The 26,957-nt window shown below is 40.9% G+C and overlaps 1 protein-coding gene across 4 annotated transcripts in view; it reads left to right on the plus strand.

Annotated features, from left to right (window-relative positions):
* Positions 1-26,957, plus strand: part of LOC126284735 (transformation/transcription domain-associated protein) — a 392,578-nt gene that overhangs the window by 59,717 nt on the left and 305,904 nt on the right. For all 4 annotated transcript variants that reach the window (XM_049983877.1, XM_049983882.1, XM_049983889.1 and 1 more), the window contains exons 8-12: positions 5,292-5,458; positions 5,652-5,887; positions 10,290-10,494; positions 12,292-12,462; positions 22,827-23,302. In XM_049983877.1, coding sequence (XP_049839834.1) covers positions 5,292-5,458; positions 5,652-5,887; positions 10,290-10,494; positions 12,292-12,462; positions 22,827-23,302 — 1,255 coding nt within the window. The remainder of the gene's footprint in view (positions 1-5,291; positions 5,459-5,651; positions 5,888-10,289; positions 10,495-12,291; positions 12,463-22,826; positions 23,303-26,957) is intronic.

Below are 26,957 nucleotides of genomic sequence, written 5' to 3' on the forward strand. Positions count from 1 at the left end.
TTACCGTGAATAAAACTGAAGTGTAATTTACAATGTGCGAAGTTTCATTGATGCATCACTGATACCGTATGTCCGCAGCTTTTTTTAAGAGAAGCTCATGGTTTACTGAATCAAAAGCTTTGCTCAGGTCCAGGAATATTCTAGCTGTGTGCCTACCCCATTCTGTATTGCCATATACTTCATGGAAGAAACTGGTAACAGCAGTGGCCTTACTTAGGTCTTTTCTAAACATATGCTGCAATTCGGTAGGCATAGTGATAGGATAACTATTTCAAATATTTTACTGGAGGTAGGGATTAGTGATATCAATCTATAATTTGAAACTTCTTCTTTACCTCCTTTGTTATGGATTAGTTTAATTAAACTTATTTTTAAGGCATTTGGGTATATGTTTTCATTAATACCACAGTTGATAAGGTAGGTAAGGGGTTTAGTTATTTCATTGGCACATTTCTTTAATACCACACTTAAGATACCATGTCATCCAGATGAATGCTTTTTCTTTAGCTTGTGTATTGTGTTAAATATTTCCTGTTGATTCACCTTCATAAATTTGAGCTCTTTACCATCCGAGACATCATTTGGTGTGCCAGCCTGTAGATCTGTAATAGGAGCTGGTTGGTCAAAAGGATAGATAAAAATGCTTATAGAATAAATTACGTACTTCATTTGGATCTTTCACTAGATGGCCCTCATTTCTAATGCTAACTAGTTCACTCTGTTCCTTGCTGGTGGCTTTACAATGTTTATTGATTGGTCTCCAGGATGCCTGACCTATGTTGGCTGAACGCTTTGTTGCATCATTGTTTATCTGTTTCCTCAAGTGTAAAAGGTCTGTCTTAAAAAGTTTTTTTTGGCTGGATTGTATTTTTCTTTAATTATATGTAACTTTGTTTTCTTAAATAAACAGTGAAGATCATGTATATTCTGCCTCAACTTAATGAGCCTAGGTGTAAGTTTCAGCCTAGTATTACTTTCAAGACGAAAGTTGGTTCATACCCTGTTTTTTTTTTTTTTTTTTTTTTTTTTTTTGGAGAGGGCAGCAGCAGTCGAAATGCTTCAGCACTGTCCTATAAAATTTTTCTCATTTGTTTTCTGACCCTTTAGTTTGGTAAATAGTGTCCCATTCGTCCTCTGCTAACTTAGTTTTGAAGGCGCTGATGTTGGTGCTATTCAGGATCCGCTTCTTCTCAATTATCTTAGTTGCTGTTGGGACAGAAAACCTTAAATATTCTAACACCTGACAATAGTGATCTGAGTAATGAAAATCAACACTTTGAAAGTTAACACTGTCTTTTACATTTATGTTGACTATTACTTGATCTATCTTACTGGATCTTGACTCTGTTCCTCTAGTATCAGAGTTCACTGTATTTGTGAGATTATATGAGTTTAATTCATCTGTTATTTTCAAATACGTTATACTACAGGAGTTTGCATCAGTATTTAAGCCTTCAACTATGCTAAGGTCAGTGGGGCCTGTTTGTCTAATTTCTCTTGTAGCAGTTCCACCTGCTTTATTTATTTTGGTTGTTGTCCTCGGTGTCGACATACTGCATTGTTACACTGGCTGAAAAATGGGCTTTGTAATTTGGCCGCTGACTACGCTAAATAATGTAGCCGACAAATGCACAGTTGCATTTCAGTCTTTTATTTTCACTTTTCACAACCCCCCAATAATATACAGTTATATGTGGTCAGTGCACTATTGTTCTAATTTCCCATAAGCCTCATTAATAGTTAGGAGGCAAACCTCCACATAGTGCTACAATCGTTTACTATTGAACATCTATGAGCAGTAAAAAGCTAACCACAAAGTTCACAGTTCTTGAAGAATAGGAAGGTATGTATGTAAATAGACAATACGATTGTTGTTACACATGGGCTATTGATGTAACATTTATTTCACTGTTGCATTGTAGTTGTTCTGGCCAACACAGGTTTCTCGTCTGAAACTCGGCTGTGGACTTACTGTCTCGTGACCAAACATCAGGCCTTTATATATCCTCACAATAATAGATACTGAAACTACACATTATTCGATGTTTAATTTACAAAAAATACAATTAAAACTTAACCCAGTAAATTAACTGTATACATTGAAAGATTGGTTCTTTTTTAACAGTTTCTTCTACTACAAGGGTTAGGCCGAAATCAGTTACATACATAAAACTAAGCACAAAATTAGATCTGGTGTTATGTTCTTTAAAACTGAGGGCCCACCTGTCTCTTTCACGGAAATGCAGATTATATTCACGTATATTAATGGTAATCTGTTAAAATTGAAAAAAATGAATTTTAAGGAGGCAGATGTTACAAGATGGAGAGTAAAAATATCCCAGCTGAGATTTTCTTTAATGGAAAATGTTCATTTACAAATATTGCCACCTTACCCCCTTTGTGTTGTTGCCTGCAGTAACTATCTGCTAACACATAACCATCTAATTTGTAATACTTAATTTCATTGTCTTTTAGTCTATGTTCAGTAATTGCTAACAGGTGTGCTGAATTCTGATTCAAAATACTTGCACCAGATTGAGTTTATCCTAAGATACCTCACATTTGGATGCATTATCCTAAAGGTCGCTGATATTTTATAACATTTTGTGATGTGGTATTCTGAATCAGTTGAATTATTACACAAGTTTCTAACACTGCATTGTAATGAAAATTATTGACTTCCAAGTCGGTTCCTTTGGCAAGTGAACAGGGTTCATTCCAGTCCAAGGGGTTTACTTCAGTAAAATTGTGTTGCTTGAAATTGAGCCTAAAAAAACTTATTGATTATAATCTAAGATGATTGAGTCCATGGTTTTATGCAGCTCCTCACAAAGTTCCATTATCTGGTTCACTAACTGGAGCTTTCCATTTCTGTTTAAGTGAAGTCCACACCTGGTATGTTCTTCACATTTCTGTTTGCTTATGTGTAGCAAGTGCACATGATTTAAATTTTAAATAGTTTCTGCAGTTCTAAATTATAACGCTCATTTTCTGTAGTAACATATGATCACTGCAGGAGATCATGTCGCACTGACTCAGCGACGAGGTGGTGCGTTGGTTAGAACACAGGACTCGCATTCGGGAGGACGATGGTTCAAACCTGTCTCCGGCCATCCTGATTTAGGTTTTCCGTGATTTCTCTAAATTGTTCCAGGCAAATGCCAGGATGATTCCTTTTAAAGGGCATGGCCAGTTTCCTTCCCAATCCTTTCCTAATCCGAGCTTGTGCTCCGTCTCTAATGACCTTGTTGTCGATGAGACTTACTTCCCCATGTCGCACTGGTAGATTTATTAGGGTAATATTTGTGTTGTGTTGTACAGTTTTGGCAATAACTTCCTGTAAACTGCAAGTGTTGACTTGAAAACCAACGGTTGCTTCTTCAGCAAAAAGGGGAGGAGAGGGAAAGCTGAAAGGATGTGGGTTTTAAGGGAGGGGTAAGGAGTCATTCCAATCCCGGGAGCGGAAAGACTTACCTTAGGGGGAAAAAGGACAGGTATACACTCGCACACGCACATGCACACGCGCACACACACGCGCGCACACACACACACACACACACACACACACACACACACACACACACACACACACACACACACACACACACACACACACCACTCGCGCACGCACACACACGCACGCACACACGCACACACACACACACACACGCACACACACACGCACACACACACACACACACACGCGCACACACACAAGCAGACATTTGTAAAGGCAAAGAGTTTGGGCAGAGATGTCAGTCAAGGTGGAAGTACAGAGACAAAGATGTTGTGGAAAGACAGGTAAGGTATGGGAGGCGGCAACTTGAAATAAACGGAGGTTGAGGCCTGGCGGATAACGAGAGGAGAGGATATACTGAAGGGCAAGTTCCTATCTCCGGAGTTCTGACAGGTTGGTGTTAGTGGGAAGTTGCCGCCCCCTCATACCTCACTTGTATTTCAACAACATCTTTGCCTCTGTACTTCCACCTCGACTGACATCTTTGCCCAAACTCTTTGCCTTTACAAATGTCTGCTTGTTTCTGTGTATGTGCGGATGGATATGTGTGTGTTTGTGAGTGTATACCTGTCATTTTTTACCGCTAAGGTAAGTCTTTCCGCTCCCGGGATTGGAATGACTCCTTACCCTCTCCCTTAAAACCCACATCCTTTCGTCTTTCCCTCTCCTTCCCTCTTTCCTGACGAAGCAACCGTTGATTGCGAAAGCTTGAATTTTGTGTGTATGTTTGTGTTTGTTTGTGTGTCTATCGACCTGCCAGCCCTTCTGTTTGGTAAGTCACATCATCTTTGTTTTTAGATATATTTTTCCCAAGTGGAATGTTTCCCTCTATTATATATATAGGTTTTTGATGTGGCAGTTAAAGATTAGAACTGAGAAGAAATTCAAATTCCGAGTTCGTCTGATGGTATTGTAATTTTGTCTGAGACAGCGACGGGCATGGAAGAGCAGTTGAGTGAAATGGATGGTGTGTAAAAAGAGACTTTAAGACAAGCATAAAAAAAATGAAAACAATGGTGATGGAATGCCGTCAAATTAAGTCGGACAATGCTGAGGAATTAGATTTGGAAATGAGGCATCAAAAGTGGGAGATTAGCTTTGCTATTTGGACAGCAAAATTAGTGATGATGGCCAAGTAGGAAGGGTTTAAAATGTAGCCTAACTATTGCAAGGAAAGCATTTCTGAATAAGAGAAATTTGTCAATGTCAAATAAGAATTTAAACGTCAGGAAGTGTCTTTTGAAGGTATTTATTTGGAGTGTAACCTTTTTGGAAGTGGTTCAAACACAAAGAGAATAGAAGCTTTTGAAATGTGGTGCTACAGAAGAATCCTGAGATAGGTAGATTGAGTAACTTACGAAGAGTTTCTGAATTGAATAAGGAGGGGGGGGGGGGGGCAAATTTGTGGCACAACTGGTCTAAAAGAAGAAACCAGTTGATAGGACATGCCTTGAGGCATCAGGGATTCATCAATGTAGTATTCTAGAGAAGTCTGGAGTTAAGAATTTTAGAGGGTCACCAAGGCTTGAATACAGTTAACCAGGATTAGATAGATGAAGGTTGCAGTTGTTATGCAGAGATGAAGAGGCTTGCATAGTGTAGAGTGCTGCGGGGAGCTGCATCAAACCAGTCTTCGCACTGAAAACAACCCCCATACCACCACTACCATCAAATAGAACACTATTATTGAATTATACACAAAAAATTGCATGTGAATTTGAGCATTCTAAGGTTTGTTGTTAATCTTGAATTCTTTATTTTTCCTTTTTAACAGTATAATTTAATACCAAGAGCAGTTATGTCCCTGAAAGTTCTCCAGGAACTACCAATAATAGTTGTGCTCATGTATCAGCTGTACAAGCAACAGGTTCATCAAGATGTGGCTGATTTCATTCCATTGATAATGACGACAATATCTCTGCAGCCAACTCAACAACAGAGGTACTTAACAGTTGACAACACACACAATGTGCAGTTGTTACCTATTTGTATTTTGTGTAATGTTGTTATTTTTGTAATCTTCATTCGAAATTTTTTATTTTATCTTTGTATTCATTTACTCTAATTTTTTTGTGAAAAAGTGAATTAGCTTGTTGTATGTTTGTAAAAATGATCTTTGTTTTCTTTTTTACAGAATGAGTCCTTCATTTAATAAAGAAGTTTTTGTGGATTTCATGGGAGCTCAAATAAAAACACTATCATTTTTGGCATATATTATTAGAATTTACCAAGAAGTTGTAGCCCAACATGCAAGTCAGATGGTGAAAGGAATGCTTTCACTTCTTACTTTGTGTCCTATGGAGGTTGCTAATTTGCGAAAGGAACTGATGATAGCAGCACGTCATATCTTAGCAACAGACTTGAGAACTAGTAAGTATGCCCGTACCAGCATTATATTTCAGCAGTAAGAAATTGTAATGCAGTTGGTTGATTAGTATGAAATAGATGTGGTGAAAGAGGCAAGTATATATCTTTGTTTTTAATATAAAAAGGAAATAGGGAAGGAAAAGGAAAGATGAAAGGATGTGGGTTTTAAGGGAGAGGGTAAGGAGTCATTCCAATCCCGGGAGCGGAAAGACTTACCTTAGGGGGAAAAAAGGATTGGTATATACTCGCGCGCGCGCGTGCGCACGCACACACACACACACACACACACACACACACACACACACACACACACACTCTCTCTGGATGGATGTGTGTGTGTGTGTGTGTGTGTGCGCGCGCGCGCATTCCGCTCCCGGCCATCGATCTCTCTCTTTGCAGCCCCGGACTTGTCCCATCCCTCCACTGGAGAGTGCATCCTGACCTGTGTGGTGATGACCATTTTCCCATCTATTTGTCACTGCCCCAGTGTCATTCTTCTGGGCGCCTGCCCTGCTGGGCTCTCAACAGGGCTGACTGGCCGGCTTTTACTTCCGCTGCCACCATTGCTTCTTCCCCACAGGGTGACATTGACGAGGTGGTCCGTGTCTTGACCACGTCAATTATTTCTGCGGCCGCGGCTACCATCCCCCGCTCTTCTGGACTCCCTCGGAGGAAGGCTGTCCCTTGGTGGTCGCCGGAGATTGCTGAGGCTATTCGCGACCGTAGGCGGGCTCTCCAGCGTCATAGGCGGCACCAGTCTCTGGAGACCCTCATCACCTTGGCCCGTCGTCTTATTGGACGGCGTAAGCATGAGTGCTGGGAGAGGTATGTTTCATCCTTGGGCTCCCGTGTCTCCCTGTCGCTCGTGTGGTCCCGCATCCGGCGGATTTAAGGATACCAGACCCCTATGGGTGTCCCTGGAATCTCCCTGGACGGCACTGTCTGCACTGACGCTGCCGCCATTGCTGACCACCTTGCCGTGCACTTTGCTACGAGCTCTGCGACTGCAACTTACCCTCCCGCCTTTCACTCTCTAAAGGAGCGTGCCGAGCGGACGCCGTTATCATTCCACACACGTCGTTCTGAAAAATACAATGCTCCTTTCAGCGAGAGGGAATTCCTCGCTGCCCTCGCCAATTGCCCTGATACAGCGCCAGGACCGGACTGCATCCACGCGCAGATGCTGAAGCATCTATCCAGGGACTGCCAGACACACATCCTCACCATCTTTAATCGCATTTGGAGCGAGGGCGTGTTCCCGTCGCAATGGCGAGAGGGTGTTATTGTCCCCATCTTGAAGCCCGGTGCGGACCCTCTGGCGGTGGACAGCTATCGTCCCATCACCCTCACCAACGTTTTGTGGCGGTCCTCCCTGCGGGCTTCTTGCAGGGACTCTGTCATCCTGTGTCGGCTCCGCATCGGCCATACCTACCTGACGCACGGACATCTTTTGCGTCAGGAGGATCCTCCCCTGTGTCAGTGCGGGTCCAGGTTGACGGTCGCCCACATTTTGTTAGAGTGTCCCCGAGTGCACACCCTCCGGCAGTCTTTTAATCTCCCGGGCACGTTGCCTTTGGTTTTAAGCGACGATGCCTCCATGGCTGATGATGTTTTAAATTTTATCCGTGGTAGTCCTTTTTATGGTTCCATTTAGGGGGGTCCTGGCCCTTTCCCTTTCTGTGTCGCTTGTCCTCGAGTCTCTCATTGGTTGCAGATTTTAGTGTGTATTCGGATGGTTGACTCTTTCCCATTTTTTGTTCTCATGGTCAGTCAACCAGTCTCCGGCCCTCTTATTTTCTTCCGTTTCTTTCTGTCCGGTGTTCGTCTGTACTCTTCTTGTCTCTAGCGTTCGCTGCCACATTGGTGTTCTTTCAGTGACTGGGGGGTGGCGCGTCTCCTCCCCCCTTGGGGTTTTACCTGCTCCGTAAATTTTCGTCTCGCCTGTTTTTGGAATGGGGGACTGATGACCTTAGCTGTTTAGTCCCCCTTAAACATCCCAACAACCACTACCACAAGGATAATTTACAAACCAGGTTCCTCATTCAGAGATCACATTTGAATCTTTGGGCAAAGATGACGGGTACGAAACTCATTGAAACATTGCGACAAGACAATGCCAGCACTCGGCTGATAACCCAAGAAGAATTTATCAGTGGAATATGCCGAGAAAGACTGCAATCGCATATGAATGTTGATTGCTTATGAGATAGTATTAATCCCCTTATAAGGATGAGAAACATCTGCCAGCACATTACAGATTTTGACAGCAGTAGGATTGTGGCCTGTTGAGACAGTGTTTCATTGTTACTGTTGGTTCTTATGTTGTTTGGAATCCCACGACTGTCTCCTAAATGTGGGATGGGTTCAGGATGACCGTACTCAACACCATACAGGATCTCAGTGATATCATGTGACAGCATCCGAGAGGACAGACATATTGTTCACTTGGCCAAGCAGATCCGTATATCCACATCTTGTCAGGAAATGGGATTCTTTGCTTCAAGACAAGGGTCCACGCCTACAATGTGCCGTCCGCAGCATCACAGATACTCTTGTTATAATGCCCCTTGACACAGCAACAGAGAGGCATGCTGGCAGTGGGATGCCCAGTGACAACAGTGGGTGCAGGAGTGAAATATGTGTGTACCGTGCTGGCAGATCTGAGAAGAGCAGTCAACCTGTCTACCTCAGCACCTCGGACACTAGTGGATGATGGGTTAGCGGCTACCAAAGGCATACATTTCCTTAGGGAAAGCAGATTTTGTAACAAAATTAAATGTACCTCCATGCTTGGTCTCCGTGGTGGTTGTAGGTGTGGAGTTGCTCTTGTTGCAGTGTGTGTCCCAGATGGCCTCAGGTTACTTTCTCCATCTCCACTGTCATGCTTTTTAAAACATTTATGTTTGTATTTTACTTATCTAACTGCTTAAGCTAATTATGAATTGAAACTTCCTGGCAGATTAAAACTGTGTGCCCGACTGAGACTCGAACTCGGGACCTTTGCCTTTCGCGGGCAAGTGCTCTACCATCTGAGCTACCGAAGCACGACTCACTGTAAAGTTTGGAAGGTAGGAGACGAGATACTGGCAGAAGTAAAGCTGTGAGTACCGGGCGTGAGTCGTGCTTCGGTAGCTCAGGTGGTAGAGCACTTGCCCGCGAAAGGCAAAGGTCCCGAGTTCGAGTCTCGGTCGGGCACACAGTTTTAATCTGCCAGGAAGTTTCATATCAGTGCACACTCCGCTGCAGAGTGAAAATCTCATTCTAATTATGAATTGATACTCAACATCTCCTCTATATGGTAAGTAGCAGATGGGCGCAACGAAAAGACTACTATACATTTAAGCTTTTGGCCAAAAGGCTTTCTAAAGTATAATACACTCATACATTCACTCAAGCATAACACACACACACACACACACACACACACACACACACACACACACACTAGCACTGTCTCTGGTAACTGAAGCTGGACCACATAGACACACTTTCACACAAGCACAACTTCCACACAAATGACCACTGTGGAGACAATGGTCAGGTGTCTGTGAGTTGTGCTTGCATGATTGTGTGTGTGTTTTCTATTTCAGAAGAAGGGCTTTTGTTTGAAATCTTAAATGTGTAACAGCCTTTCTGTTGTGCCTTTTCTGTGACTCTAGATCTCCTGTATATATGGTTAGTAGCAGTATAACCTTTTCAAAATATTGTCGTTAAACACTTGTAACTATCTGGCTAAAGCTACTGTCACATACATTTACAACCACAATGACATGGTCACAGGCCTTGAAACTGAAAATTCACCTTTCCTTGCCTCTTATTGTTTTATGTCATTTTCCTGTGAATCGAAGGCTTGATAATCAAGCAGTTTAGTCACTTTAAACCCATAATCATCATCCTGTACGCAGTTGTGGCCCTATGACAGTCCCTTCAGCCCCATCCCCCACAAACAAAAAGAAATAATAAAATTCAGTTGTCGGGTATTGATGCTGTGTTATCGGTGTTATAAGCCAATACTGAGTAACATTTTTTGGAATATGCTTCTATACTTCACATACATGCACAGTCGTGTTTTAATGATTTACGTCTTCATAAATTTTGTACGCTTCCCTAGTTGACAGATTAACCTGTTGAAACCGGTTCAGTGAAATAAAATATTTCAGTTGTGCAGCAGTTGACTGAATTTTAGTGTGAAAAAATACTCCCAACTTTACCTTTACATGTGTCGATTTTGTTCCATTAAGTTTATGTGCCTGTTGACCACTCATTGCCTCGACTGTAGGATGAGTGGCTGTCTTTATTCATTCCATGATTTGTAACCCAGAGTTTTCCAGCATATCAAAAACAGGCTACGCTTCTGAACATTTTGCCTTTCTAACCATTTAAGTGCTTGTTGTTGTGATTACAGAGTTTGTGCCTATAATGGAACGCCTCTTTGATGAAAATGTTCTTCTGGGTAAGGGCTTTACTACACATGAAACCCTGCGGCCTCTAGCATACAGCACCTTGGCTGATTTGGTGCACCATGTACGGCAGCACTTGCCTTTTGCTGATCTGGAGCGTGCTGTGCATCTCTTTTCACGTAATGTCCAAGATGATTCACTGCCCACCAGGTAACCACATTTTTTGTACTTTGTTCAACTGCTTTTGCATTGCAACATCAAACCTTGTTGTTAGCACTTTCTTCAAAATTAAAAAAAGTGAAAATTATTATTTTTGCATGGGAATGTCTTTGATGAATAATGTCTTAATGCAGTATAGACTACACAGCAGCAGGCTTAAAGAATGTATGTGTAATCTTGAAAGTTTAACCTCAAGTAAATTGTTTTCCAGGGAAGAACTGAATGTAAATGATAATTTAAAACTGTTAACTGGGTTGGATCTGAACTTAGATCCCTGTCTGTTTATGGAAAGCACTTTCTCAGTTGCTGTCCAGGTTCTAGGCTTTTTTTAAATGTATGAGCAAGTTTGAATGTTCCACTAGTGTGAAACTTCATTTCTAATAATGCCTAGACTATATTGAGTCATTTTGTCCACCATTTTAATTACTTGAGAGCCGCTGGTACGCTTTGAATCCAGAGAAGAAACTGGAAGTGTTTCAAATTTGGTGCCGTCGAGAAACATGAACAATTAAGTGGACAGAAAAGATATGAAAGGAAGAATTGGTAAAAAGGTTAGGTGAGGAATGTAGTTTTTTGAAAACCCACGCCAGAGGAAAGGACAAGTTAGTGGTATGTGCTGTGACATCCAGAATTGGTTAAGTTGGTGTTAGAAGGAGCAACATTGAGCAGACAGAGACTAGACAATACAAAACAGGTTATAAAGAATGGCGTGTGTAGTTGTCAGATGTTCATCCAGAGGTATAATTTGTACCTAATCCTTCATGTTAGAAAAAAGATTATTGTGTAAAAACATAAGTAGCTTAATATTGGGTGGGAGTACCCTCTGTTTGAGGTTGTTTTTATAATTTGTAGGTAAAATCCAAGAAATGGGATGCATACATGATATCTACCAGGTGTGACGGCACCCAAGCAGACTTGCTTGCTATGTGGACGTTTAATTGTGCTGTGCAGTCACTACTTATAGATGTTTTTGACATCTCAAAGAAGAGCAGCCATCAACAGTGGTGAAAGCAAAAGTGGACTGAAAAATGATTTGTTCATTCACTACTAATTTGAACTTTGGTCACTAGACATGACAGATAGACATATGTTGATATAATGACTTCGAAATTCGGGATCTGTTACCAAGATTGTTCAAAATGATTTAAAATACAACAGTTTGGTACAGTTTGGTGAGAGAACTTAGAACGTTCTTAAAGCCTTTGGACCAACTGTATGGAGAAGAGCCGTTCATGATAATCAGTGGTCTTGATTAGCAAGTCCACTGTATCAAGAAATCATCAGAAAGTGACCATAATTGAGAAGAATTCCATGTAAAACTTGGGCAAGCTACAAAAAGATGACAGCACCTCAACATCATTATCAGCATTAATATTATGTCACAAGGAGGGACAATGCAACAAATAAATTATCACAAGATAGGAAAAGGAGAGGGACTGTATCAAACCTGTTAAAAGTCTGATTTCTGTCATGTTTAGCAGTAGTCCTCTTACAGATTAGAAAAGAAGGTGGGGGTGGTGGTATCTCAGAACTGTTGGTCACTTCATGAGGCTTGGTGGCAGGGCAGTATTTTAGAACACTGCCTGAACAAGGCAATGGGATTCAATTAGTGATTTGTGACACTGGTTCATTGTTTGATTTTGTCACAGACATTCAAGACGGAAACTAAAACACTTGTGTGTGAGAGATATTGCATTTGGTATTTTTACCAAGTTATATCATGATTAATATACTTTACTACACTTGAGCAAGATCTTTGTCACCTAGTACTCTCTTTTTTCATTTCAGTATACAAACAATGTCCTGTAAACTGTTACTCAACTTGGTTGACTGTATAAGGCACCGCAGTGAAATTGAAAGTGGAAGAGGAAGGGAGCTGCTGTTGAGAATGCTGGAAACGTTCATCATCAAATTCAAAAATATTTCAAAACACCAGTTGCCCACACTTCTAAATAAATGGTAAGAGTTTTTTAATTAATTATAGATTGTCAGTCTTCGAATTTCTTGTTTTTTCTTAGGGTGTTGGCAGACTTTGTTTACATGGATATCAGAAAAAATAGTAGCGGACTATATAAAGTTGCGTACAAGCCGTTGCAGAAATTAAAGTATGAAACCTAAATTAAAAATTAAATTAAAAAAAAGCCCAATACAAAAAACCTTTAAGGGGAAAAAAAAGTTGTGCGTTGCCCTTTTAAGTTTAATATAAGTAGTAATATTTTGATCCAAGTGTCATCTGGTTAGGGGACTACTAAGTAACTAACAAAAGAGAAGTTAACAGCAGCTATCCTTTCTAGAGCAGCATACCTTCGTTATTGCTGGATATAAGCCTCTTCTGTTTGGCATCATCTCTTTTGGGCCTGCGTGTGCCACATACCCACATCTTAACATTATCAAAGAATTGAGGAATTGAGTTACCTATTTATTTTATATTGTATATTTATGTAATTAAGTACAAGCTTAGTTTCATGCATTAATCTGTCTTATGAGGCCTATGCCCTGCATTGGTTTGATGATAGCATACTACCATGTGCTTCATTAAACCATGAATCACTTGGTGCACAGTATGCGACGTGCGGGGCATGACTAAGTGCTGTGACCTGAATAGGCATTCACCTGAGGACAGTCGTCATTGAATTTTTCAGAGTAAATTAATTAAAACTTAGACTCAGCAATGTGGTATTGTTGTTTTGATATTTATGTAAGTTGCCTAGGTAGCTGACGTGTATTTAAATTTCATACTGTATCATTTTTAGATGTATTCTGATTTTATTTTATTTTGTTAGCAATCTTCCCAACCTGAAGATGCTTGGATCAGAATATTACTACTTATCTTGAACTTTAGGGGCAGTATATATTTTCCTACTTTTTAGAGGTTTTTGTCAGTTTTTTAAATTTTAATTGAAGTTTTATTTCAAGCTTTTTTAAACTTCATATTTTATCAGTAGACATGGTCTGATCAACGCTCTACCCCACATTCACACAAATAGTAGTGGGGCAAAACACGAAATTGCAATGCAATATCTTTTTCATGTGTTCCTTTTTGTAGTTCTCACACGTAGTCATTGACTATGTTTAGTAAATAGTCAGCTAATTTAGGTAACATGCAATAAGCAGTGTTGATAGTTCTCAGTCAAGTCGAAAGACGATGGTCCGTCATTGCACTCTCTTGCAACAAGCTTCCTGAACTACTAGGGCAAAATAAATTGATTTAGTACCATCATGATCAGTATTGGATTATAGATCTTGAAAGGAACTACAAAAAAATCTGCAAGAGAATATGTTTATCTTTTACAGTTGAGTCATAACCACCCTTTCTTTGATTTGTAGGGGCTGAAAAGTGTGACTTCTAAAGCCATAAATCCTCATTGTTGGTCAGATATAACATATAAATATATGTTTTCACAGGCTCTTACTCACATCTTTTTGGGTTCTAGAATCTGGTACTACTTAACTTTATATAGCTCTTAGGCATTATGTAGCTTATATAAACAGAACATGCTGGCAGAAAACATTTTTACTAATTTAGCTGATGAAATTTAAATGGTTGAAGAAACTTTCATGAAATGTAGCTAAGAACGATGCCAATTAAACCAGCTTTCTATAATTAAAAAAGACTGTATTAAAATCATTGGACCTCTCATTGGGAGCTACGACACCACAGACAGATACAAACACCCCCTCTGTTTGCACCAGGGCCTAAAAAGAGTAGGTAGAGGAACAGACACACACATTTTTTAATTTGGAATATAGTCACTAACACCATTTTGTGATGCTAGTGTGAAGCTAAGGGTATCTTTTGTCCATACACAACTAATCAGAATTGAAATAAATTCAAGGTTAACTCAGATAATGATTGTCTTCTTACACTTGCCTGCAACAGACAATTGCTGGAAAGGCCATTAAATGAACTCTCTTTGAAAACAATGCTAATAATATAAATAAAATTGTTTTGAATATGTTGTGCCTAATGAAAATTTGTGCCAAACTGAGATTCAGACATGGATTTGCTGCTTATCATGAGCCGTTGCCTTGACTGCCTGCCTGAGCACAGTTGTCCAGGCCTAACTAAAACTTCAGTTCTTATTCACATTTGCTGTCATTCCTTACAATATGGTGAAATTGTCCCATAGGGTGCCCTGTGGCAGGACAAACCTATAGTCATTTCTCTGGTGGAGAACCTATGATCCCATTGAATGACTGTGAAGTTTTCAGTCTGCCCTGGAGGTATCCTCAGATAGCCCAGTGGTTAAGTTAGCTGCTCGTGTATAGGAACAGAAACCAGGTTCACATCCCCCTCTGGGACAAATTTCCATATTATTCACGATACATTCATTTGATTGGAGCTCAACATTTTCTTAGCATACTTCACTGATATCATTTTATGTCACTGAATTTCATTCAGTTCATCCACATCATTGCCATCTATTTCATGTCAGTAAAATTTATTCACTTTCTAGATATGATTGTGGTCAGTATACGAATAAATAATTATATTGATATGAATATAATAGAGGGAAACATTCCACGTGGGAAAAATACACTCCTGGAAATTGAAATAAGAACACCATGAATTCATTGTCCCAGGAAGGGGAAACTTTATTGACACATTCCTGGGGTCAGATGCATCACATGATCACCTGACAGAACCACAGGCACATAGACACAGGCAACAGAGCATGCACAATGTCGGCACTAGTACAGTGTATATCCACCTTTCGCAGCAATGCAGGCTGCTATTCTCCCATGGGGACGATCGTAGAGATGCTGGATGTAGTCCTGTGGAACGGCTTGCCATGCCATTTCCACCTGGCACCTCAGTTGGACCAGCGTTCGTGCTGGACGTGCAGACCGCGTGAGACGACGCTTCATCCAGTCCCAAACATGCTCAATGGGGGACAGATCCGGAGATCTTGCTGGCCAGGGTAGTTGACTTACACCTTCTAGAGCCCGTTGGGTGGCACGGGATACATGTGGACGTGCATTGTCCTGTTGGAACAGCAAGTTCCCTTGCCGGTCTAGGAATGGTAGAACGATGGGTTAGATGACGGTTTGGATGTACCGTGCACTATTCAGTGTCCCCTCGACGATCACCAGATGTGTACGGCCAGTGTAGGAGATCGCTCCCCACACCATGATGCCGGGTGTTGGCCCTGTGTGCCTCGGTCGTATGCAGTCCTGATTGTGGCGCTCACCTGCACGGCACCAAACACGCATACGACCATCATTGGCACCAAGGCAGAAGCGACTCTAATCGCTGAAGACGACACGTCTCCATTCGTCCCTCCATTCACGCCTGTCGCGACACCACTGGAGGCGGGCTGCACGATGTTGGGGCGTGAGCGGAAGACGGCCTAACGGTGTGCGGAACTGTAGCCCAGCTTCATGGAGACGGTTGCGAATGGTCCTCACCGATACCCCAGGAGCAACAGTGTCCCTAATTTGCTGGGAAGTGGCGGTGCGGTCACCTACTGCACTGCGTAGGATCCTACGGTCTTGGCGTGCATCTGTGCGTTGCTGCGGTCCGGTCTCAGGTCGACGGGCACGTGCACCTTCCGTCGACCACTGGCGACAACATTGATGTACTGAGGAGACCTCACGCCCCACGTGTTGAGCAATTCGGCGGTACGTCCACCCGACCTCCTGCATGCCCACTATACGCCCTCGCTCAAAGTCCGTCAACTGCACATACGGTTCCTGGTGTGTCCACTGTGCCGTGCGTGTGATCATTGCTTGTACAGCCCTCTCGCAGTGTCCGGAGCAAGTATGGTGGGTCTGACACACCGGTGTCAATGTGTTCTTTTTTCCATATCCAGGAGTGTATATCTAAAAACCTATCTTTTTTTCCCCCCCTAAGGTAAGTCTTTCCGCTCCTGGGATTGGAATGACTCCTTACCCTCTCCCTTAAAACCCACATCCTGTCGTCTTTCCCTCTCCTTCCCTCTTTCCTGATGAAGCGACGGTTTGTTGCGAAAGCTTGAATTTTGTGTGTATGTTTGTGTTTGTTTGTGTGTCTATCGACCTACCAGCGCTTTTGTTTGGTAAGTCACATCATCTTTGTTTTTAGATATAATTATATTGATATTGTGAGAAGGAAAGTTGTCACTCACCATATAGTGGAAATGCTGAGTTGCAGATAGGCACAACAAAAAGACTCTCACAATTACAGATTTTGGCCATTAAGGCCTTTGTCAACAGTAGACAGACGTATGCACAAGCATGCATGCACACGCACACGCACACGCAAATGCAAATGCAAATGCAAATGCAAATGCAAACGCAACTCGCACACACAACTGTCTTGGGCATCTGAAACCACACTGGAACATCAGCAGTAGTGCATAATGGGAGTGGCAATTGGTTGAGCGATAGTATGATGGGAGTGGCGGACAGCAAAGTGCTGCAGGTTAGACTCTGGGCAGGGGGAGAGGTGGGGATGGGAGGGGAGAAGTAGCGGAAAAGGAGAGAAATAAAAAGACTGGTGGAACGATGGCTGTGTAGTTCTGGAATGGGAACAGGGCAAGGGCTGGATGGGTGAGGACAGTGACTAATGAAGGTTGAGACCAAAGGGTTACGGGAACGTAGGATGTATTGCAGGGAAAGTTCCCACCTCCACATTTCAGAAAAGCTCGTGTTAGTGGGCAGGATCCATACAGCACAGGCTAAGAAGCAGTCATTGAAATGAAGAATATCATGTTCAGCGACAAGGTGATCCACTTGTTTATTGGCCACAGTTTGTTGGTGGCCATTTAAGCGGACAGACAGCTTGATGGGATAAGTGATGTTAGTGACCGGACTGGAGTAGGTGGTTGTAGGAGGATGTATGGCATCCACTAATGTGTAGGCCCTGCCCGGCGAATCTAGTCTCGCCGATCTGCTTGTAGGCTGGATCTGTTTGTGTATGGCATAATGCAGCAGATTTTCATGGTTTATCCATGGCTCCTCAGCAGGCCGGAGGCCATGGGCAATGTATTTCAGGAATTTGACTGTCTCACCGCAAGTATGTTGTGTGTGGTGTTTTATAGACATTTATTTGTTCTAGTACATGCCAGATACACTTCCTTCAAGAAGTCTACTTTTTTCTGAGGCTATTTCTGAAATCAGTCAAGATATTTTAAATCTGTCTTGCAACTCCAGAGAAATGCTTATTTTTGTCACCAAATGTGTTACGTTCTATTGGAATAAAATAATATCAGTGGTCTCAATGAAACACGTATATCATTTGGCTTGCTTTCTCCATCTAAAAACAGTTCATTACAAAAGATGTTGATGTCAGTACTTAAGATTTTTTCTCACATCAGGAAACGCCATCTGCTTGCAAGTGGTTTTTTTTTTTTTTTTTTTTTTTTTTTTTTTTTTTTTTTTTTTTAAGGTATTTCCTTGTTTGCACTATTGTTTCTTGTACCATAGCTGCAAAGACAGATTGTCAACTTAAGTCTTAACTTACCTTTGAGATCTCTAAATTTATCGGGGAAAATTGCTAAAACTTGTCGGAAAATCTGGGAAATAATAGGGAATTTCACTTGGGCCAACTGTGGCAACCCTGAAGAGGCAATACAGATATGACTGTGCAGTAGTATCTTTAAACAGGACAGTATCTACAATTTTAGTGGTGCATGAAAGTGGAGACCCGATGTCTTAGGTGAATTTTGTTGTACGGTCATTAAAGGCAATCATCAAAGCATATTTCTCTGCCTGATGTTTTGCTTCCCAATGCTGGAAACATCATAGAGGCTATAAAGACTCCTCTAGCAGTTTCAAACTTAAAAAGCGTCAGCAAGCTGAACTATTTATGCGTATATGGCGTCTGACTCTTTATGTTCTTTGGCGTCTATGACAGGAGATGAAATGTCAGGCCTTGGACCAGGGCCTAATGCCCAAACAATAAAAATTTCACCAAGCACTCAAGTACTAGCCGTGAAAGTCTCCATTGTATTATCATACTACAGATGGATTTGCAGAGTTAGTTATGCTGCAACAGATGCCACTAGCATGGCAAACATAATGTGCTCTGATGGCATGATGGCATTTATTTGTTCCTGGTGAAGACTGTGGAAGTTATTGCTGTAAGCTCTAATTGCCTTTCTCTAATTTGACTTTGGAAGCGTACCAAGTATATTTTATATGAGGTTGCTGTTACCATAAGCTTTGCTCCCATACATGGAGGGAGAAGATATCCAGATCTTTGTTGATCTTATGCTGTAGCATTAAGAGTCTCTGATTACAGAACATGAAGGCTTCACACCATACAGGGTTTCAAAAGTCAGAGATTACCTACAATTTTGCAATACTAATCATTTTTGTGTGTATCATGCATCCAGTCTGTGACCATGAACTTCATGTCAGCCACATGTATCTGGTTTACCAGTGCAGGTGAATAGGAAAAATAATTCTGTTATTTTCAAATATGTTGCAAAGCTGTTTGAAATGGAAGAAGCAGATAATGTTGACTCAAAGGAAGGCAGATGGTCTACTTTAGTTTGGTGGGAGAACTCTAGGCTTGTGTAGCTCAACTATAAAGGAGACCACATACAGAACCCTTGTGCAACCCATTCTTGAGTACTCCTCAGATGTTTGGGTTCTCCATCATGACAGATTCATGCATTTCAGAGGCATGGTGCTAGAATTATTACCGGTAGGCTCAATCGACAAGCAAGGATTATGGAAACGCTGTGTGAACTCAAATGGGAATCCCAGGAAAGAAGAAGACTTTATTTTCGTGAACCACTATTGAAGAAGTTCAGAGGGCCAGCTTTTGCAAGAGACTGCAGAACAGTTCTACCTCCATCAAGTTACATCTTGCGTAAGACAAAATAAGACAAGGGAAGATAAGAGACATCGGGGTTTGTTTCAGAGGCATAGAGACCATGATCTTTATCTTGCTCTATTTGTGAGAGGAACAGCAAAGGAAAGGACTAGCAGTGGTACAAGGTACTCCCCATCATGCATCCTGTGGTGGAGTATGTGTGTAGCTGTAGATGTAAATTGTTTTCAGTCAAATGCAGACTCTTGTCTCCCATGAGGGAATAATGCAAGGTTTGCCGGCCTTTGTAGCCGAGCGGTTCTAGGCGCTTCAATCCGGAACCGCGCGACTGCTACGGTCGCAGGTTCGAATCCTGCCTCGGGCATGGATGTGTGTCATGTCCTTCGGTTAGTTAGGTTTAAGTAGTTCTAAGTTCTAGGGGACTGATGACCTCAGGTGTTAAGTGCCATAGTGCTCAGAGCCATTTCAACCATTTTTTTAAATGCAAGATTTGATTTGTACATGTCATATGTATATAAGGGAGGTGCATGTTTCTGTTAAGGTATGACACTTGACAAAGACTCGATTGCAAAATGTCTCTGTTAAACAAGGTTTTTTTTCTCAGTACATTATTACTGCAACTTGTGCTTTTCAGTATTATAACAAGAGGCGAAATTTGAAATTCGTCCCTTTCCAGTAATTTCCTGAGATGTCTGATTCAAGATGTAATACAATGAATAGCATTTATAAAATACACTGCCTCAGAATTTTGACAGTAGATCTCACTGTGATGTAAAAATGTCTCTTTTTTAGCATTTGTCACGGGAGTTCAATGAGTGTCTACATAGTTCATTTGTGTTTACTAAATAAACCCGTGGCAAAACACTGTGGTTCGTTGGCTCTTGCATTTGTCGGATGTTAATCCTACCTGGTAAAGGTGCCAGAAAAATGAGCAGTAATCAAGAGTTGGCCTATGAGTGTCCTGTGAATCCTATTTTTCCCTGCATTTTTATAGGATTCTTTGATTGAATCTTGATCTGGGCTCACGTTTTTGGCTACTAGTTACATGTGGCTGTGTTGGTTTCTCCAGATGGTAACTCGTAGATCTTTTACAGTGAGCACCATTTCCAGAGATTTGTTATCAGTCATGTGAATGACGTATGAACTGCTTATTTGTATGCAAAACTTCATATTTTTGTCTTGAGAACCACGTGCCTATTCCTATATAAATTGTTCAACCTGTGTTGGTTTTTCTGCATTTCATTGCAGTTTCCTGGCATTGCAACTTTTTTATATATAGCAGCCTCACAGGGCTTCCTGGCCCTATATCCAACATTTCGATACTCCCAGATTTACTTCTACATGTGACAGTCACGACCTGTTAACCTTTTTGTCACTGTGGGCTGAAGGTCATTCTTAGTCGCTCCCCAGGTACTGTGGACCTGTGTACACATGCCACTTGTGTTTTCCTGCAGTGTTACTGATGTCTGTATGATTACTGAACTGCCAACCTCTCACTGGTGCAGATGAGTTATTTCCATGTCTCTGTTAATAAAACAGTTACATGTATTTATTCTACAACATATATGCTTCATTGCCTACTGTCATTTGCAAAAATTCTCATTTCAATATCTCGAATAACACGATTTGCAACTTGCACCGATGTGAATGGGCTCATTTTGCATGTGGGTATAAAACCAATAACTCAAGAATAAAATTGAGAGATCATTCAGCTCTCAATTTTAAAATTTTGATATCTGCATTTTATTCGCTGCAGTGTATGAGCTAAAAATCAGCAAAGTTTATGCGACGCATTTTTACTTCTTCAAAATCTTTAAAATTTCATGCAGTGTTTTACTTAATTTTATGCAATGCAGCAAGTATGGCAAATAACAAAAAGATATTCAGGTCTTTATTGAGTGAAGATATGGGACACTTAAAATGTGCAAAAATCAATTTTTTTCATCTCTTTGTTATAGAAAAATTGGGTGATCAAGCATTTCATATTGGCCAGAGCACCATCTCTCAGCACATGCACCAGCATTTGGTGAGCAGCACAACTATCATAAAAGCTGCCTCATCAGAGAGCACATCCGTAGCAGCAAAAGGTTAAGAATAATGTGTCACTCTGACTGCTAGAAAATCCTGAGTTTAGTCACAAAGTTGGTCCAATATTTTGAAAACTTGTATGTTGTTCACCAAGCAACTGCACAGCTGCATCACATAGCATCAGGAAGTCAAGGAATATAGCATAAACCTAGGTTCCAGTATCTTGTGAAGTGAAATGAATGTCACAAAATTGCTGATTATGGAAACCATGGCGATTTCTACAAATGGGAATTTTAGCCTCAAAAAATATTCTAGTACATAACCATAAAATGTGTTTCATAATAAACTTGCAAAACTCTATCTTTCTTGTGGACATAGGACAGCGGCTGACGATATACGTTGTGGAAATGGAACACCACAGCTATATTTTTAAAGTATTTATTACTCAGACGATTAGTGTCAATGCTACATTTGTGTGATCATCAGGTCCTACTATTGACCAAATAAGTACTTCCAGTCATTGGCTCATGTACCGTGGACTACTGTTCATCATGAGCGTGTATTGTGAATGTGGAATCACCACTGGGACACCATGGACATAAAGTACAACAACTTATCAGTGATATAAGCTTTTGTCCCTTACCTCCCACATTAATTCAAATGAGTGTTGTTGCAACAGTTTTTCTTTTTGCATAATTATAATTAAGAGTATTCTCTCTCTTTAAATTCAGTCTGCCACAACAATTTTATGACTTTGGCCTTGGACTTCTTTCCTGTAGTACTCATTTACATAAAATTGAATATTCCTTAAAAATTCCTTTTATGTATAAATGTAACTCCTTAAAATGCTTTAATCATTTAAGGTACATTGTCCATTAGTGCTGATTATAAATCAGAAAATAAAAACCTCCTTTCATCAAGACTGCTTGTATATACTTAAATTGACCTGTTGCTTTTCTTCTTATTTAACACTTACATCCTGAATACATATGTCAAATAAAAAAATTAACTGTTTTCAAAAATATCAAGAGTATCTATACCATTGAATGAATGAGGTATGATTAATGGTACACTGGATGTCCAGCTGAGTTGTTGTTTCTGTATTCAATACAATATTTGGGCAACTGGCCCAGTCCTCTTCTTCACATGCTGCAAATTGTGTGTTACATGAATGCTGTATGGGTGGAGTCTAGATAGTGAGTACACAAAACAGCAAAATTCGCAGCACCTGAAAGAGTATGATCAGGTTGGTCATCAACATATTGGACATAAAATGGAAATACACTCAGCTGAACATCAAGAAGCTCACTATTAATCAATCACTCTGAAAAACTTGAGAGATGACAATATGATTTCAATTTACTAGCTCTTTTGTGTGTCCCCATTGACCAACATTTCGTGCCAAAAGATCATGCAAAATGAGCCCCACACATTGTTTGGGAGGCTTGGGCCTATAATTACCTGTTGTGTTTCATTTCATTTTCTGTATTGGTAATGACATTGTACAAGGAATAAGAGCTAGTTGCGTTTACAGCAAAGCCCCGTTACCACTCGCTACAACACTTGGCCAGGTGCCTGGCGCACCAAACCCCAATGTGGCACCCGTGCTGAAAGTGCAGCCCGGTGGCAACGCAGTGGCAGGAGCGTCGGTGCCTGTGGGCGCTGCTGCTGGAGGCAGCATCACTCCGAACGCATCCACTGCCACTGCCGTCCCGGCCGTCACTCCTGCTGGCACAGCTGCCACCAGCCCCGCCACCACTAATGTCGCAGCCACAGCAGCATCAGCAGGGATGGTGGTGGCAGGGGTGCCGACAGCTGCGGCGACGAACGCCCCATTCATCCCACTGATGAGCTCCATACCCACGACTCCGGGCTCGGCGACACCTGGTGCGGCGTTACCCAGAGGGTTCGCCAAGGAGACTGCCACCCAACAGTACTCTGCAGCGGCAGTGAGCGCGTCTGCCGCAAACACTTTCTCGGAGCTGACGAAGGCCCTTGCTAATGCAGACGGTGAGTTCTTGTTGCCTGCACTCTTCTGTTGTACAATTTCTTTAAAGCATTAAATTCGTATAGACTTCATCTTATTGAAAATCCTCAGGAATGTGGAACATGTCATAAAACAAGAATACATAATAAAACATAATACGTATTTACAAAAAGAAAACATGGAAAGAGATCTGCTATGTCCCTTCCAGAGATATTGACTGAAATGGTGCTTGCTGATTTTGAGTAAGTCAGAAACATCTTTTCATTTGAGAAGTGAGTGATGAACACGCAAGAAATGTGCCGAAGTCTGAATAATGAACTACATAGAGTAAGAGACCAGGCCAGGAAAAAAAATGGCTAAAAGAGGAGTGTGAGTCAATTGAAGAACTGGAGAAGAAAGGAGATACAGTTCACTATATAAGAGAGTAAGTATTGCAACATGGAGATGAAAACAGAGCAAGGAGAGCTAGTATGGAAATACTCTGTATAGACAAAAATGTAGTGTACAGAGGTCATGAGGACATCCCACAGAGTTGGGACGATTGTTTAAAAGAGCCGTATGACCCAAATACAAACCAGCATGCTTGGAACTTGAATCCATCCACAACATAAATGACAACGAGAACATGCACAGTGTAAATGATGGCAAGAAATTACCAACAATCATTATGGAAGAAGTAAAGAGTGCAATAACTGCAGTGAAAAATGGGAAAGTGGTAGCTACAGATAGAGTTCCAGGGAGAAATAACTAAAATGTTTGAGCCAAGAAGATGTAAGAGAGAGATTAAAGTTATGTAACAAAATATCCGAGACAGTGGTGAATGTCCAGAGAAGTTTCTGACAAAGAACAGAGAAACACATTGAGCACAGGACATTTATTTCACATGCAGCCAACGTTATTTTAAGAGTCATTAAGAAAAGGATGGAAAAAGGTAAAGGAGGAGAATCAAGCTAAAGAGAAATTTGGTTTTCGACTGAATATGGGCACTAGAGCTGCAATAAGACTTTTGCGAATTTTGGGAGAAAAGTTTACTGAAAGAGGAAGATACATAACGTATGTGTTTTCCATACCTGGAAAAGGCCTTTGATGATATGGTGTGGGATATACTTGCAACTATAATGAGGAGAAAAAAAGAGTAGACTAAAAAATCAGCTGACTTGTAAACTCATTATATTTAAATCAAAGAGCATCAGTGTAAGTGAGAAGAGAAAGTACCAACTCAGTAGAACTAGGAAAAGCAGTAAGGCTTCTGTCTGTCTCCAGTCTGTACTTAGAAAGTATGATTGACCGCTGCCCACTAGACGACAAAGAGGTAAAAATTGGAGGAAAAAGAATGATCAAAAATATTTACAGAATGTAATGAACACCATTGAAGCTAAAGGGAAGAGATACGGAAGAAAAAGAAATACAAAGAAAACAAAAGTAATGGTCCTGAGAGGAAATAAAAAGGTAAAAATAATGTTGAATGTAGAAGTATTAGTACACATTCAAATCTTATGAGAGCAGCACAAAAATGAAACCAAAATAACAATAGTGATAGACATTTTGTAAGAAAAGGAAATTTTCTTCAGCAATATGGCAAAGATTTGAGGAAAAGGCTAATAAAATGTTTTGTGAGGAATGTCCTGCTGTATGGTGCTGAAACGTAGACACTGAGGAAGAACGGTAGAGCAAGACTGGAGACTTTTGAAATGTGGATGTGATGGAGGATGGAAAGAACAAGTTGGATGGATACAGCGAAAAAAGAAGAGTTATTGAGAAGAGTGGTAGAGTAAAGAAGGTTATTGCATGCAATAAAAACAAGGAATTGAAACTGGATTGACACATATTAAGAAAGAAGGAAGGGCTTATGATAACAGTCTTAGAAGAGTATGTGGAAGGAAAGAGGAGGTGAAGAAGCAAGACATTTCAGATCCTGGATGCTGTAATGGAAGCAGCATATACTCTGGCATTGAAGAGGAAGCAATGGATCTCATGAAATGAGATGCGAAGTATCTTCTAATGTAACAGAACACATGATGATGATGATGATGATGATGATGATGATGATGATGATGATTAGCACAGTCTCATAGATTTTCAACTACCTGATTGGTTAAGCTTTGGTTTGGGGGGAGGGGGGGGGGGTTGGAGACAGGGCACTGCTTGATTAAAAGTTGCTCACAGGTGCAGGCCCACTTACTTTTGATTTCTGCCAGCTTTCAGCGAGACACAAATGTTCACGAGTAAAGTGTCAGCATTAAATCCTGGTTCTTGTGAGAACCCAGAATTGGCGTTTGTAAGCTGAAATGCTTACAATGTGAAACTGGCATCTGCAACGTAATTTAGCTGGAGGCTAATGATGATGAGCAGCTTTGTACTGGGTGTGTGCCAAGGAATATTAAAAAAATCTAACTTAACATTTCGAGTATTTTGCTGATAAACCAGAAGAGATGTTGTGGATAGGGCCAGAAACATTACTCTCCATCTAACCCAAAGTGTCACAGTCTATCCAACGCTATGCGCCCTTCTTAGGACTTCCTGCTCCTGCTCAAACTGGAGACAAGGTGGTGTTCACAAAAAAGGGGAATGGACAGGGAAGGGTCAAATCAGGTTATGAAATTGAGGTAAGTAGTAGGTTTCTATAAGATAGGGGATACGAGCCTGCTCTTCAATGAAAATGGGATAGTGTTTGGAACAGGTAAAGTTGCAGTTGCACTTTGAGGTGTCACATGCCTGAGCATATGAGGTGGACAGGAGCAGCTATATTGGATCAAATTGTGTGTCAAAAGCTTGGTGATACCCAAGTGGAAACTGTTCAAAATATGCAAAATACTTTTGTGAACAATGCAACGAGCAATTCACAGATAAAGGTGGCTACAATTCCTTCGCCAGTGGTTACACATCTGGAGACAGTGGACTCCATTCAGATACACTCAACAAGCCATAATGACAATGTCATTGAACAAATGCAGGATTGTTCGTGGAAGACCTGTGTATCACAGTAAGAGAACTTGCAAATGAGGTGAGGTAGGGTAAGCAGTGAATTGGTATATTTTGTTTTGACAAAGGATTTGTGCACAAGGAGTGTGTGTGAAAATTCGTACCAAAAGTGCTGACAAAGTGTAGAAATATTGCTGTCTGGAAACTGCACAGGATGTATTGAGCAGTGCAAACAGTAACCCCAACTTTATGAACACTATGATCACAGGTGATGAGCTATGGGTTTATGAGTACAAAAAGCACCCCCCCCCCCCCCCTAAGAAAAGAAAGCCTGTGCACTGGTCTCTGAAGTCATCGGTTGTAGGCCATGGCCCGCCTTGGAACAATCAATTTCATGAATGCACCCAGAACTCAAAAATTGATTTAGAAATCTATTTCTGATAAATATAAACTTCAAATGTGTAACCTATTGCTGAGTACTTTTCATTGGTTTCGAAACAAAATGTTTATTTGCATGTCCATTTTCCATAGTAGATTTCATGAATCAGTTATTTTTATTTTTCCTCACAATATAAAAAGGTTTTCTTGAGACACGATTTTAATGTCATGACAGGTCAAGAAAAACAATCTCTTCGTCATTAAAATTTAACTCTTTTTAAGAACTTAAACAAAACAAAAACACCTTTGAACTTGCAGAAAGGGAGTCATTCCAATCCCGGGAGCAGAAAGACTTACGTTACGGGACATTTTCTGCTG

The sequence above is a fragment of the Schistocerca gregaria genome, chromosome 1 (assembly GCF_023897955.1).
Source record: "Schistocerca gregaria isolate iqSchGreg1 chromosome 1, iqSchGreg1.2, whole genome shotgun sequence".
Taxonomy (NCBI): Eukaryota; Metazoa; Arthropoda; class Insecta; order Orthoptera; family Acrididae; genus Schistocerca; species Schistocerca gregaria.